This window comes from Syngnathus acus, chromosome 13, assembly GCF_901709675.1.
Source record: "Syngnathus acus chromosome 13, fSynAcu1.2, whole genome shotgun sequence".
NCBI lineage: Eukaryota > Metazoa > Chordata > Actinopteri > Syngnathiformes > Syngnathidae > Syngnathus > Syngnathus acus.
The window spans coordinates 13,027,414-13,042,878 of NC_051098.1; the positions used below are offsets into that span (position 1 = coordinate 13,027,414).

General features: G+C 44.5%; 2 protein-coding genes across 2 annotated transcripts; one reads left to right on the forward strand and one right to left on the reverse strand.

Moving 5' to 3' along the window:
- Positions 1 to 351: 351 nt before the first annotated feature.
- On the forward strand, positions 352 to 4,198 carry LOC119132680 (F-box only protein 40). Its single transcript, XM_037268134.1, has 3 exons — positions 352 to 441; positions 839 to 2,576; positions 3,566 to 4,198. Exons 2-3 carry the CDS (start codon positions 843 to 845, stop codon positions 3,731 to 3,733), a joined length of 1,902 nt encoding a protein of 633 aa, XP_037124029.1. The 5' UTR covers positions 352 to 441; positions 839 to 842; the 3' UTR covers positions 3,734 to 4,198.
- A 96-nt stretch (positions 4,199 to 4,294) lies between these two features.
- On the reverse strand, positions 4,295 to 6,292 carry ttc36 (tetratricopeptide repeat domain 36). The gene is made up of 4 exons (XM_037268135.1): positions 6,097 to 6,292; positions 5,753 to 5,941; positions 5,337 to 5,641; positions 4,295 to 4,387 (listed from the first exon to the last, which is right to left on the reverse strand). The coding sequence occupies exons 1-3, from the start codon at positions 6,200 to 6,202 to the stop codon at positions 5,370 to 5,372; spliced, it is 567 nt and encodes a 188-aa protein (XP_037124030.1). The 5' UTR covers positions 6,203 to 6,292; the 3' UTR covers positions 4,295 to 4,387; positions 5,337 to 5,369.
- Between the last annotated feature and the right edge of the window lie 9,173 nt (positions 6,293 to 15,465).

Below are 15,465 nucleotides of genomic sequence, written 5' to 3' on the forward strand. Positions count from 1 at the left end.
CTGCTTTACTACCAAATGTGTTTTTGTTTTTTGTTTTAAATGAAAACTGTTCCTATGGAAAAAAAAAAATCCTTCTCATCTTGTCAAAACAAAAGACCCTTTATTGCTGTAAGAAAACAGCCAAGGAACTGTTTTGAATGATTTGATATGCAAATACATATTATTGTTTTATTTTTAGAGTGACATCACCAAAATTCCACAGCGGTGACAGTTTCCAGCACGAGCGTGTCGCAGTAGTGTTTAGTGACTGGTGGGCTTATCGCACACAAATGAGAGCCACTGGCGGCTGTAACTTGACCTTAGCCCTTCTGCAAAGTTGTGACAATGGCGCCCCGTCCAGACCCTCCTATCGCCATCGCGGTCCACTCTCATCTATTTATAAAAGCGCACACAGTGCAAGAGGTCAGTCGACGCGAGGTGACATCAACTCAAGAACACAAGGTGAGAAATATTTATTGCATTCGCTGCACTGGCTGTTAATGTTTTTGATGGCGGAAAAGATTTGACATGTTCTTTTGATTCATTTTGAAGATGCGCTTTTTAGCATTGGCTCAAAAGAACGGGATAGCGTAGCTGAGCTAACGTGGAGACGTGTCGGATGAACTAACAACTGAAACAAATCAAGTGTGGCTCCATTTGGCACATTAGCCTCGGAGGTTGAAAAACATAGCAAGCCGATTTGGACAAAAGTAAGGAATAGACGCATCGCTTTCCAATTGTAAGAAGTCGTGAGGAAACGAAATCCTCACGTCAAGAACAAAATGTCTGAAGTAGACTTATTTGAAATATTTGTGCTGTTGATTACCGCCACTGAATGTGAGCCAATGTTGATGTTCAGGAGGATGCCAGCGGTCCGCCACGAGCACTGCGAGCACTGCTACGCCATCCGCTGCCCGGCGCCGTCGTGGCTCTCCCTGGGCTGCGCGGTGGTCCGCTGCCCCAACGACTGCGGCGCCTCCCTTCACGCCTGCAAAGAGGACGAGCACCGCCTTCTGTGCCCCAACGAGACGGTTCCTTGCCTCAACGCCGGCTACGGCTGCCCGTTGAGCATGCCGCGGCATCGGCGGGCCCGCCACCTGGAGGCGTGTCCCGCCAGCGTGGTCGGCTGCTCTCAGCAGTGGAACCGCTGGCCCGTTCCGGACAATGACTTGACGTTCTACAGGAACGTGTCCCGAGAAAGCCAACGGCAGCTCGATGTCGCCTTGGCGCTGAGGGATCAAGAGCTGCTGTTCAAGTCCATCAAGATGAAGAGCGTTTTCCCGGAGTTGACGGATCCCGAAGATATCGACGTTGGGGTCACGAGGGAGGATTTATGTTCGGCTTCTGCTGGAGATACACAGAATGTCTGCGCAAAGATGATGGAAGAGGAAGCGAGTGATGAGCTGGACAGGGAAAGTCTTCAGAAGTACAGCTCCTGGGAGAGAATACTCAAGAAGGAGATGAACGGTGAGCAGACCAGCAAAAATGCAGCTAAAACGGAGGAGAGCGGGAAGAAAATGGAGGCAGTGAGAGAAAGTTCCTCATGCGAGAACAGAATATCCGGCCTGGCACCTTGGCAAGACGGCGTCTTGGAGAAGTTAGGCAAGGAGGCCAACATCGGCGAGTACAACATGTACCTGGTGCACAACGGAGCCATGCTCATCAACTTCGGACAGCTGGCCGCCTGCACCCCTAGGGAGAAGGACTTTGTTTACGGGAGCCTGGAACCCATCGAAGTCAAGTCCGTCCGCTCCTTCAACGTCCCTAGCAGCTACCGAGCCAAGCGCTGGCACCTGAAGGACCCCAACCGCAAAACAGAAGTGGCGCACCGGAGCGCCGACACGGCCGATCTGGACGTCTCGTTCGAGGAGCTCCCAAAGTGCGAAGAGGTAAGCGTCACGTTGCTGTGCTGTCTGGAGAAAGAATTCAAAGGGCATCAGATCTCGGAGAGCACCGGTTTGGACGGTCTCTACGTCAACGTCGGGACGCAAACGTACAACTTGGACGGCGCGCCGTTCCAGGCCGAGGCGTCGCTCGCAGACGCGGTCGCCGGTAAAGCAGCGTGTCTCCACGTCCGTACGCAAACCGAGTCTGTGACTAGAAGACACAACAGGACCAGCTCGGTCTTCAGCTACACGTGCGGCCTCTTCTTCCGCCGCGACGAGTACCCCTCGCACTTCCGCAACGTGCACTCCGAAATCCAGGCCGGCCTCGGCGGCTGGTTCCTGCAACGTTGCCCCCTGGCTTACCTCGGCTGCACTTTTGCCCAAACGAGGTTTCGCCCGGACGGCCAACCGGCTGAGGTCAAATACCACCGCGGCGTGGATAAGATGGTCATCCGGCCAGACGTCCCGCGGGAGCTGCTCGAGGGTACCAAAGCGTCAAATCCCCCGGATCGTTTGAGCCACTTGCCTGTGGAGATCCTCCGGCACGTCGCCGGATACTTGGACTCGTTCGCCTTGTCGCAGTTGTCACAGGTGTCGCGTCCGATGAGAGAGGTGTGCGGCACTTTATTGCAGAGCCGAGGGATGGTCTCCCTCAAGTGGGAGAAGAAGACGTATTCCCACGGGAGGAGTTCCTGGAAGAGCCGAAAGAAAGTAAGTATCCATCCATCGTTTTTCTGGAGTTCTTGTCCTCGTTTGGGTCGCCGGGCAACCACGGCTGACTTTGGGCTGGTCCTCAGCCAATCAGAGGGCGGTCTCACCACTAGAGGGCAGACATCCATTGCATTTTAACACTGCAACGGGAGTAGGGCCAATATTTGGTATGATATGCAGGACAAAAATCATATCAAAATTTGGAGTGAGTTTATTGTGAAAAAAAAATGCAGTTCTTTAATTAACTGAACATTTTTGCATGTTGGAAAGAAACCAAACTCACGATTGGACCTCAGGATGAGAATTAATGACTCCCCTGCATCAAAATGTCCGTCTTTGGATTTAATTTGGGACAAAATGTGTCTTTGCCTAAATGTCCCTATGGCTTCCCCCCCCTGCTAACGCTTGCCTCGTTAGTTGGCAGTGGAAAATGTCAGCCATATTTAACAGCTGCCGCATTGTAAACAGCAGCCAGCCAGACCCTCGGCAAGGCCCGGTACGCCTCAGTAACAATACAAACTATGCTGGCAACATTTCATCACTTCACAATTATAGACCTCACTAGGTCATGTTTAAGATATGCGCCAACTCACGTGACATACACCTGATAGACAAAAATATTGGGACAATTTCTCTCGTGGGACTGTATGAAAAAGTTGTGGCACACTTTGAAGTTGTTCTGCTGTGACTTTAATAAAAAGTTGGACCGGGTTCACTTTATGAGGTGCAAAGGCATATTGTGTTTATGTATAGACGGGGATCACGGGACGAGCAGCGCGTGCATTCGCTGATGCGATGCTCTTGGAACGATGATAACGCGACGTGACCGACAGCTGAGCATGTGCACCCGAATCAAGGTCGTAAATTGTTGCGCGTTGTTGAGGGGAAAAAAAATACCTGATACCTGTACTGAATATAGTAAAACTCGAGTGCACCTCCGCTTACAAGCCATCAAATCCTTCATCCCTGTCATGTGATGTGCTCGGCAGGTTTGGGAATTCAGCTCGCTGTTTTGCCCCGTGGAGCGATGGCACTTGAGCGACACGCCCTCCGTGGCGGTGCACCTCCGAACGTGCCCCTACTACCAGACGGAGCGGCGCACGGAGCCCGTGGCTTTAAGTGGCCTGCTGGAAGTCTGCACGGAGGAAGATCATTAGTGAAGTAATTCTTCGCTCCACTTTCATTTACCTGCTTTTTCTTAAACCACATTATTTAGTCTTTGCGAGATGTCCTTTCACCAGTGCATGTATGTTACATTTTAATTAAAGGATAGTGTTAAAAGATTGATTGAGCAAGTGTACCTAATGAAATGTCCGGTTAGTCACTGCTACACACGCATGCCTGTAATTGTTGATTACACTGCCATCTAACGGTGAAAAACGAAAGTGCAATTTGAACAAATCTCCTTGGTTCCACTACATTGAAATGACAGAGACGTGGTCATAATTTCAATTTCATTTTTGTTCAAATAAGGTTCAAGAATGAGAGGAAAATCCTGGCAATTCAAATACAGACCAAGTGTCAGTGCGGTGAGATTTCACAAAGCAACAACACAAATCTCAGTGCAGCTCAGCTTACCTTTTGGCCTATCAGACAGAGCGGCTGTTGCTTGAAAGTAGCTCTGGATCTTTGCCCAGCCTAGTTTCCCAGTCCTGGGCTGTATAATACAAGTCAGCTGGATAGTGATGTCACAATTTGACAAAATGAAGAACACATTCTTGGGAATCGGCAGCTCACGTAACGTCTACTTGGTTGTTCGATTTCACACTTGGGACTAACACATTTGTATCCAAACAATTAAAAAGTACATACCGTTTTTTTCCGTGTATAATACGCAAAATTTAACTAATTTATTGTCCTAAAATCTGGGGTGCGCATTATACATGGGTACAATTTTTTTTAAATTTTTTTTTTTTAATTTAATTTTTTTTTTTTTTTTTTTTTTTTAAGAAAATCATGGTACTGGTACGAGTATTGATTTATGTATTGTTCTCTTCTTGTCATGTTGTGAAAGAATGTGGGTTGAATAAATACCGAAAGAACAATAGTGTGTTTGTACTGTGCTCTGGTCATTTCGTCAAAGAAGGGATAATAGTCCTCTTCTCTTCTTGACTGACAATGAATGTGATAGTTTAATACAATCAGCAAATAACAAAATGCGTATTACAGGTAATATTTTATTTCACAACACTTTGCCTTGTTCCTTTCGTCTCTGCTGTTCACTTCAAACACGCTCCATACGAACGCAATGCTCTCGTATCAGACGCTTGCTCGATCACCTGCTCGTTTGCTGTCACAATGTACCCTACACAAATCCGAAACATTTGTTGCGGCTCCGAGTCACGACGAGGGGCAAGTTTTGGTTTCCAAGGGTGTTTTTATTCCTCTTCAACGTCTCTCCCATACAGAGCCGCCTTTTTCACATGTCCGCACGTCACTTTCCTCTCTTTTCATCTGATCGCGGTGGTGCCTTTACGGGCAGTCGGAGAAATCAACGCCAACAAAAAAAATACATCCAGCCTAGTTAAGACCATACCAAAGACTATAAAAATGGGACCCATTGCCTCCCTGCGTGTGTGACGATCATTGGGACTTTAAAAAAAAAAAAAAAAAAAAAAAAAATTTAAAAAAAAAAAAAAAAAAAAAAAAAAAAATTGGGTGCGTATTATACATGGGTACAGGCTTTTTTCCAGCATCAACATGCCATTGTTAGGGTGCGTATTATACATGGGGGCGTATTATACACGGAAAAAAACGGTATTTGATATCAAAAGTTTCATTTCTTGATTGCGTCTAAAGTGACGGCTCGCACCCGTCGGGGTTGCGTAGCTTGCCGATGACCTGGCGTAGCATCTTGTTGCAAAGCGCCGCGTACGGATTCAGCAGCACCGCCTGCTGGCGGGCAAACTCGCTGCCGAGCTCCGCCGCCTCCCGGAAGTCCTGGAGCGCTTTGTCGTCCTGTCCCGCCAGTCTGTGCAGGAGGCCCCGCTGCACCAGCGCCTGGCAGGCCGTCCGCCCGCGGCCCCCGCTCAGCGAAACAGCTCGGTCCAAGTCCGCCAGAGCACCTGAGGACACGCAAGATCATATTGAAAAAGACATATTTTGCATTGATACTGAGTACCGAGTATATTTTGTATCCTGTGTGAAAATGACAAATATTGTATTATTATTTGTACCTGCCGTGTTGCCCTGCAGTCGCAGGGTCTGCGCCCGGTTGTTGTAGGGTGACGCCCGGCGGGGCAGAACTTGCATGGCCCGTCCGAACAGCTCAAGGGCTCCTTGCAAATCCCCCGCCTCGGCCGCAGACACCCCGCGACTCTCCAAGTCCTTTACTTGCCTCAGTGAGTCTGCGTCAAAGGGGCCGTCTGGCAGGAGGGGAAGATAAATTGCTTCCAAAGTGGGCATTCTGACACAGGACCCGAAAGATTTTGGCAGGTTTATAAAAACATGACAAGAAAATTAAATATAGAATAATAAACAATAAAGGAAGGAAGGAATATGTTGGTCCATCAAGGCTCACCGTCATCTGTTAGGTCCTGCTCCTGGTCCAGGCCGGGGACGTCCTCAAATGGGGTGTTGGGGCTGAAGATGGCCTGCAGCACCGCTCGGTCGTGCTCCGATGCCATCGTGAAGGTGGAGAGAAATAAACAAAGAAAAGAACAGTTACGTTTGCAGCAGGAGTAGAAAGTGATGATTTGGGCCTGGTGAACAAAAAGTGGATTGGCCAATCGGGTGAGGGGGCGGTAGAGAGGAGGTGGACTTTGAGCACATCTGTGTGTGGTTAGCTGCAATGACGCTGCAAAGTCTTATGTTTTTTTTGTTTTTTTTAATTAGGCTTTTAAATGTTTGACTAAAGACATTTTACTTGTTAAATCAAAGAGAGTTTTATTAAAACTTGTTTTTTTCTTCCCAAAATGTAATTAAATTAAATGTCAGATTAACTCTTAAAGCTGTTATTTTTAAATTTCATTCAATATTATTTTTAATATTTATTTTCAGTTTTATTTGAGTTTATTTTATTTGAGTTAATTAGGACAATAAACCTCAAACCTGGAGGATTTATATTTTTTTATAAAAGTAAAATTAAATAAAACACTCGTAGTTTCATCGTCTACCACTAGAGGGCAATATTTCTTTTCGTATTTCAGCCGTATGGGGCTCTGCTCGTGTTCCAGTGTGCACTGCACAGTACAATTTTTGAAGCATGTTGCTTTTACGGACTGTGTTTTCAGACGGTTCATAAACACCTTGAAAATTAACACCAAGTAGGACTGGAAAAAAAAAGTTCTCCAAGTACTACCAGATTAACAAATTAGGGTTTCAAACCTTGGTTGGCGTTTTAAGAAGAGTTTAGTCAGGCGCCATCAGTTGACCTCTTGAGTATTGTCTCTCCTTCAAAAGCGTGCATTTGTCCAGTCATGTCCGCAATTGCCTATAAATAGCCAATGCTCCATTTGAAAGGGAGTCAAATAAGAAAGTCTGCAGATGATTCATACGAGAGCATGTCGGGCAGTGCATGCAGCTGTGTCATCACACTTTTATTTGTCAGCCGTGTTCCAGTTCGGAGGCCCGAGGACGAGAATCCCGCTGAGCTTCCAAGGACTGGCTGACACGCCAGATGGAATTCACACTGCATGTTTTTTTCCAGGAGGGAGCAGACGTTTTAAAAATGTGTCACTTCATAAGCAGCTTAGTCCATTTTGGCATCGGTTCACTTTGAAGTCTGGGGATCGTTACCTCCGCCAAGGCCGCCACAACAGATTACTGTTCAATTTAAGGAGTAGCACATGTGCTCAAACGGTGTTTCACGACGTTCTTAACAAAGCCAAGGCACACATTTTACGAGGGAAATCCGTATGGGAAACCACCAAATATCACTAAAAAGCAGACAGTATGTAATCCTCGGATTCACCTGTCCCCAATGAAATTTAAAAAAAAAAAGGCAGCAAATTTCAACTAGCAAGAAACAAGCTCTTTTCCCCCCCCAAGAATACTCCCGTGACAAGATATGGGGAAAGGGGCGGGGTTCCCGTTGACGTCATTTTGAGTGAAGTGCACTAAACGAGTTAATCTAAAACTATTGTTTTTGGCGCCGCCTTGTGGCAGCTAGGTGCCAAGGGAACTGTGTTGCAGTCAAAGGGATGAGCTTCATTTAGTCAGTGTTACAAAATGGTTGCCCCCTCTCCATCCGCCCCCAGTCAAGTGTTGTCATGGCAGGATGTATTCGAGAAACTGCTCTCGGGTTTAGCGAGTGTGCGTGTGCGTTCAAGCAGGTCTTTGAATGTCCTCCATTTGAAAGGGAAATGAGCTCACGGGGGAAATCCAAGGAGACGCTTTCACCTGCTTTTCGCCTCAAAACCGAGTCGCGGCCGGGAAGCTTATTTAACACTTGATGTCACGCGGCTACGAGCTTTGCGCATTTGAAAAATGAGAAAGGTATCGTGACGAAAAAGAATATGACGGCCTCACGTTCGGATGGTCACTTTCTTCTTCTCTGTGCAGTGACGTGAAGCCGCCGACAGGGGGAGCTATCACACTGAGCCTTTTGAGCCAGATCTTCCGGATGAGGCGTTCGTGTACACACGCACATTCGCGCTTGAATAAAACATGGCTCTTCTGTATGCTTTCAGCAATACAACAACATCAAGCCGCGTCTGGATGAGAGGAGCCATTTTGTATTAGTCTGAATTTACACTGCATGCTATGTCTTTTTCCCGTGTACTGTACATTTCAAGTGACACATCTGAGTTGACAATGATGGAACACACGAAATAGCCTGAAATAAGAAAATCAAATTGCTATTACAAATAGTGACAGCTTGGAAGGAAACAATACAAATATAAAGTTGCAACATGACATGGGGTGTAGTTGGCCTTGGCTCATTTTCTTTCACTCTTTTTCCAAATTTCCTGACATAAAAGCAACATATAATTCAAATGATGTTTTGAAGAATCATTCCTTTCTGTGCGCATCTAATCCCTGTAATTCTCACGAGCCATAAATAGTGGCTACCGTTTAACCAACAAGGTATTAATAGAATGATGCTCATTAATGCTGCTCTTACATCTCTCACAGGACTCGGCCCTCCCCCGCAGATCCTCACATATTGTTGGTGAAGCTTCAGAGTCAGCTAAAGGCTAAGGCGCTGACCTCAGTGCTGCTCAAATTCATCACCGAGAGCCACGCGACGACCCACAAACGGACGCGGCAGCAGACGCTTAGAAAATGGTGCCAGAGAGAGGGAGGGAACCAGAAAGCAGTTTCATGATGTTCAGATATAGGCACCTGAAGGCAAAGATGCCGCATCCCTTTACTGTGTGCTGCTTTCTGCATTCGTTCAACCTTGTGCCAAAAACACAAACAGAAGCGGGTGCTTGATTTACAGCAGTGTCGACATAATCTGTTTCAAGGTTATGACTGCTGAGCGATGAATCATCAAGGGAACAAGAAGGCATGCTCACTTACCACAGTTTTGATTTAATTTTGATCGTTTTATATTTATCGCTTAAGCAGTTTTTTGTATACAAATATTTACTGTTGTTGAGGCTCCACAGGGCTCTATACTAGGTCCTCATATTTTAGCACTATATTCTTCCAAAGTGTTACCGTATTTTCCGCGCTATAAGGCGCACCTAAAAACCTCAAATTTTCTCAAAAGCCGACAGTGCGCCTTATAATCCGGTGCGCCTTATATATGGACCAATATTGAGCCACTACGGCAGGCGTGTCCAAATATATGGACTTATATATGGACAAAGTTTTTAAATGGGTCATTCATTGAAGGTGCGCCTTATAATCCGGTGCGCCTTATAGTGCGGAAAATACGGTATATGCACTCGCTGATACAGTAGAAAACTGATGGCGTACCACAGGGCTCGCTACTCAGTCCACAGACGCTTAGCGGTTTTATACACTACATGAATGTCATAAAACCGCGTCAGCTGAGAATAACTGCAAAATGAGTTGATTCTTATTGAAGCAACGAGTTGTGTACCGTGTTTTCCGACATTGGACAATTTCTGAGGCTGGAAAAGAACAGGTGCAGCTTTCATTATTTGACCTCGGTTATATACCCTTGAAATTTGATAGCTTTGGTGCTCGCCGGCTGGAACAAAATCTGATTTGTTCGTGTAGATTCTTGGCCATTTGGGGTCACGGTCAATCGGTAACTGGAAAGTCAGTCCTGCAAAGTTTCACTGTTTTAATGTGCTCCATTTTTGCTTACTTTATGTTTTAACTTTATGCTTTATGTTTTGTTTGACCAGTTCACTTTGCTCGAGGACTGACCGACTTGAGTGCTTCACTGCACTGGCCAACAAGGCATGAAAGGGTAAGTGTTATAAAAAAAAAAAAATAAAAAAAATGTTGAATCACCAATACGAGGCTAAATTGTGGTAATTTGATTCAAAAGCGTTTGGAATGACATCTTGATTATCGCCCTTGACAAGTCACGGTGCGGTTCCGCTCGTCCGGTCGGAGAGGATTTAGGAGAGCCAACCATCTGTCTCGCTCTTGGCTCATCTCAGCGCGAAAAAAGACAATTTGCAGTGTACACACAAAAAAACACACACAGAAATCACTGAAGCGTGGTCGGCACTTTTTATGTGAACACTTTCTCATCTCCAGTACTTTTGTGTTTGCATGAAAAAATTACATTTATTTTTGCAAACAAATCGTATAATCGTGTTGAACAAAAGTCAATTTCTTATCATTTAGGGTTTTGAAAGATGACTTGGAACTTGAAGATGAAGACCTTTTTTTTTTGCAGCATGTTGACCATAATCGCCTTTGTCGGATCTTGCCACCATATATCACCAAATGTCACTTTGCGGGGCCAATCATAGAACCATATAAACATTTTGAGAAATGGGCTATTGAATCTTCATCCAATTATCGCACAAATATGTGAACGTGATAGCTGGAATAACGTATGAGATGCTGCGCTGGTTGGCCCGGCGGCACGGGCAGGTGAGCGGGCGAATAAATGGATGTCACTTTAATAAATGTATCAGACTGGCAAATCAATTATAATTGATCCCCATTTATGAAACTTGGCAGGGACATTCATTAAGCCTCTGAGGGTTTGCCAAGATTGATTAAATGGCCCAAGTGGCTGCGTTGGCTTGTGTCCGTGTCAAAACAACAACGGCGACACTTTATAAAACGGCTGATGGAGCGCGGTACGTTGCATTTATGTTCTCCGTCAATTTTGACATTCTATAAAAAAAAAATGAAAAAAAATGTACAAAGGGTGTTAAAGAGGATGTCTGTTGATAATTTAGGAATTGAATTCAGGAATTTGTCATTATTTGTTCCATTTACAATTTGTAAATATCAGCAATACAAACTGTGTAAATGTCAATCACGGTGTCCCACAGGGGTCCGTGTTTGAACCACTACTCATCCGTCTTAACGAGTTTCTCTTCTGCAGTATTATTAGAAGAACTCTTGTGAACTCGCACTGTTATGTAGATAACTCCCACGATCAAAACTCCCACCGCATCTCGGATGACCTGCAATTTCTTTCCATTGAATTCCGATAAAACTGGAATTATAGACCTCGACTACCTGATGCCTGTAATGACATAGCTGCTCTCGACGACTTTGGGCTCGCCTCCAGCAGCGCCTAAGGGAACCTTGATCAAATTTATCGTTCCACTCCCACCTCAAAGTTTCAAGGACAGCATTTTTCACCGATGCTGAAAAAGTAGCCCAAGCTTTTGTGACCTCTAGACTGAATTATTGTAATTCTCTCAGCAGTAAGTCCCCGAGACTCTCCGGCGGGTCCAAAATACGAAGGAAATCCACAGATTGGCTTTATAACCTCAGTACCGTTCAAAAATAACAGTACTGGTATAAAAAAGTTTAATTTAAAGTCCTCTCAGTTATAAAGTGCGGTAATATTCTAGACTTCAATTAACGAATATATAACAGAGAAAAGTGCTGTAATGGCTTTAGATTTACGTTCGATTGCTTTTGGCCACGGATAACGCGCAGTCATTTTGCTAGCCACAATTCTGTGGCGATAATCAGATTCGCTAACATAATGGCGTTCCATTGCCAGGGGGCACCGTGGGAATCTTTCATCAACATCTTGATGCCATCACAAGTCAGATGTCTCATTTACATTTGGCCAAACGCCGGCAAACCTAATTAAAGATCTAAATCTATTTGGATGTAGAATTCCAATCAATTCTTTTTAGACATTTCACAAGCGTCATCACTTGCAAAGTTTACTACTTTTTTTTTTTAAAGGGCTTTCCACTTCATTACTCCACCGCCTAGAGCGAAAACAAAACCGAGGGAAGCAGAAAAGTACACCTGCTTCATTTCCCAGCTATTTATTGCTCATAAACAAACTGCTCTTTGATATAAAATGTTTGTCTTCAAATGTTATTGTCTCTTTGTGTGCTGCGGAGGAAAATGCAATTTATCTTATTGAACAAACAAAGAACACGTCGCACTACCAAAACAACTCAACCTGAAATGTCAGACTCGCTTTGAGTTTTTTGGCTTGATTTTAGGAATTTTTTATTTCGGTCGTATAAAAAAAAGCTGTTAGTAAGCCTTCATTAACGAATTGGAGCGAGTCATCTTTTTGCACTCAGAGATCATTTAATGTTAAACGCCCTTCTGAGTGTTATTGACTTTATGTTTTGGATTTCTTGTCTGAGAATTTAAACTCAGCTTCCAACATAACTTTTGACATTTATTAAACGAGATGGTGTCTTAGTTGTGCCTTGTCACGGCGTTGTGCCAAAGCAAGTGTCGGGCCGATTTGATGAATGTGTAGATGAACAGTTGGAGCAGAAAATTGAAGCTTGTACTACCTGAATGCCGTTTGGGAGGGGGAGTAACATGACAGCACAAATGTCAGTCTTGAGGATGAAGCCACTATCAGTTGTGCACTTATGGCTGCATTTGAGTGAAAGAGGGAGGAAAATCCAACACGAGCAATATGTCTTTTCGAAGCCGAGTTCCCTCATAAATAGGGGCATCGAGGCTGTAATGAAAAATTGTTTTAAAATCAATTAGCTTATTGATTGTTTGTTTATTTATTTAATTTCATTTTATTTCATTTTATTTATTTATTTTTTATGATTTTTTTATTTTTCATTATTCGTTTTTAGGTAGGTGCCACAGAAAACAAATAAACACAAATAGCTGAATTTGTAAGAAGTGAAGCACAAATACGTGGGGGTTAACAGTAATAGCTCCCTGAATATGGACAGGAGGGGGGAGGGGGCGGGGTGCTCGTCAGGATTTCAAGCCAGTGGATGTTTTGAAGTGCAAACAACCCGACTGCCTGAGCTTTCACCAGGTTGAAAGGGGAGGATGGGTAAGGTTGCATAACCGAACCACCGGGGGCGAGATTGAAGGAGAATAGCAGCGAGAGCGTCAAGTCAGCATCCCCGGCGAAGGCTTGCTGAGCGGATACGGTAAAGATGGCGGCAGCAAAGGAGGCGCCTGAGGCGGTCATTGTCAAAGACTTCAAGTTTGCTGAGGTCAGCGTTTCTAACCGGCCACGTCTTGCCACACAACAGGATGGCGAGGGTCAAATCATTTCTTTTTATCATCCTGGTTTGATTTTAGATTTTGCTGTACTTGTTGTAAGAATCTTACCAAATAAATATCGGCAGATGTTTCTGATGCATTTTATTTTGCTTTTAAGACCACTTTTGCAGTGCATTGAAACGGTATTTGTGCTCAGAGTAGTACAAGGAAGCGGCAGTAATGGCTGTCAGAGGCTAGCACGCCTCACTGAGCTGAAGACAACATTTTCCATGCGACCGACTGCAGGGGATGTTGGCCGTTACGTAAGCCACGCATGACGTGCTCACACGTGAGCTCCCTGATGGAACATTTAAAGACACTTGGCTAGAGATTGAATAAAAGCTTCGGTACGCTTCTGGGGAGTGTTTAGACACCAAAGTAATCCATTTTTCCTGGATGGCTTTGACCTTGAAAGCTTCTCTTGGGATGTTAAAAGCATAACTGTTTACTTCTCGCCTGCCTCGGCTCTCGGGAAAGTGTGGGTACGATTCGGCGGGTCCCGGATAGCATTGAGTTCTACGATAAACAACGGCGTCTCTCTTACACATGACTGAGCTTCCCACTGCCCTCCATTTGCCTTAATGAAGTACGCTGAAGCTAATTAGACATTAAGGGAATGTATTACGGAGAAGTGGATTTTTGAATTGTTTGCACAAGAGACGGACGGGATGGCTCAGTAGGAGTCTGGTCATTTCGAAACGCAGACCTTTGGGTTCAAGCGACGGCCTTTGTGACCATATCCAAGATTTCCATCATTGTTTTTCATTTGATCCTGCTTTATAAAAGCATTTTATCATCATAAGACCAAGTGGTGTTCCACAAAGCTCTATACTAAGTCCACATATTTTAGCACTCTTTGTGACCATGTCCCAGCTTTTCATCACTGTTTTTCATTTGATCATGCTTTATATTGCATAAAAGCATTTTATCATTATAAGACCTCGTGGTGTTCCACAAGGCTCTATATTAAGTCCACATATTTTTGCACTGGACTCTATATAAACTGGGAACTGTTTTACATTTGGAGCAATTTTCATACATCTCTGGATTTTTTTTTACATGTTTGTTAAAATAGGAACGTCACACAAAACAAAATTGTCCGACTTATACTCGATCTCAGTCCCAGACACGTGCATTGGGCCCTGAATCGCTTTTCATTCTTTTTTGTTGGCTTTCTGTGACACATCAAGTATATCAACAAATGTCTTACTTTAGTTCTTTTTTTTTTTAACTGCGCAACTGGAAGCTCATCAAAAGCACTTTCAGGGGCAACTGTCACCTATCACAAAGACGAATTTAGAAACGGAGCCGATCGATGGCGTCGCAGCTCAGAACTGCGGAAAATAAACTTCTCCAGGGACACTTTTTAGGACCGCTTTCTTTCGTGGTGGGCTTTTAGGCACGGGAGATGATTTTTCAAGGAAAGTGTCATTTTCTTTCTTTTTGATGTCATTTTTTTTGGGGGGGGCAGAGATGGGCCTTTCAGGTCTTTTGGCGAATAAGATGAAAAAGGATTTCAAGGCGCGTGGAGCACAAGCGTTCTCTTTGCCGAGATTAAAGCACCATTTTGAGGTACAACGCACGCACTTAGATGTTTTTTGTTCTTTTGTCATCTGTTTGATTCTCGTGGCTGTCAGGCTTCCTATTGTCACCGTTGCGCTGGCGCGGCGAATCTCCATGTCGTTAAGACATGACCGAGAGAGAGCGAGAGAGAAAGAATCCACTAGGCTTTAATCTCAAAATTAAAGAGAAGTGCCGTTGCATTACCTCGCACTCGGCGCTAATTGAGAGTTTCTCGATGCTTGAGATGGTTATTGCTGATTGCCGCTTTCATGTCGCTGAGAAGTCACTCTCGTTTCCGATGATGAGAACATGCAGTCGCTGAAGCTTCTCTGAAATGTAACCACCTTCTGATCTCTTGGACTGATCAATAACTTGTGCTTCATCTCTGCTATCCAGTGGTGGCAGTAAGTCGGATATTCGCCAGTCATAAGTAAGTCTCAAGTCTTAACCTTCAAGTTTCAAGCGCATCCCCAAGTTACCGCCGCACAAATCAAACGAGACAAGTCGAGTCGAGCACCCACTAAATTTCAAGCAAGTTGAGTTAAGACTTTACTTTAGGCAAGTCATAAGTCAGACAAGCTTAGTCACAACAACTAAATCACACTTTAGCCACGTTTCTCTCATTTTCTAATGCTAGGAAAAAACTTAAAATAATGAATGTTGAAATGCCCAAAGTGTACCATTTACGTATTAGCACGTAAAGGCCTAGGTATTTTCGGTCATGACAACAGCGCTACTTAGCTAGCTACGTGCTTTGTTGACTTTGGCTTTT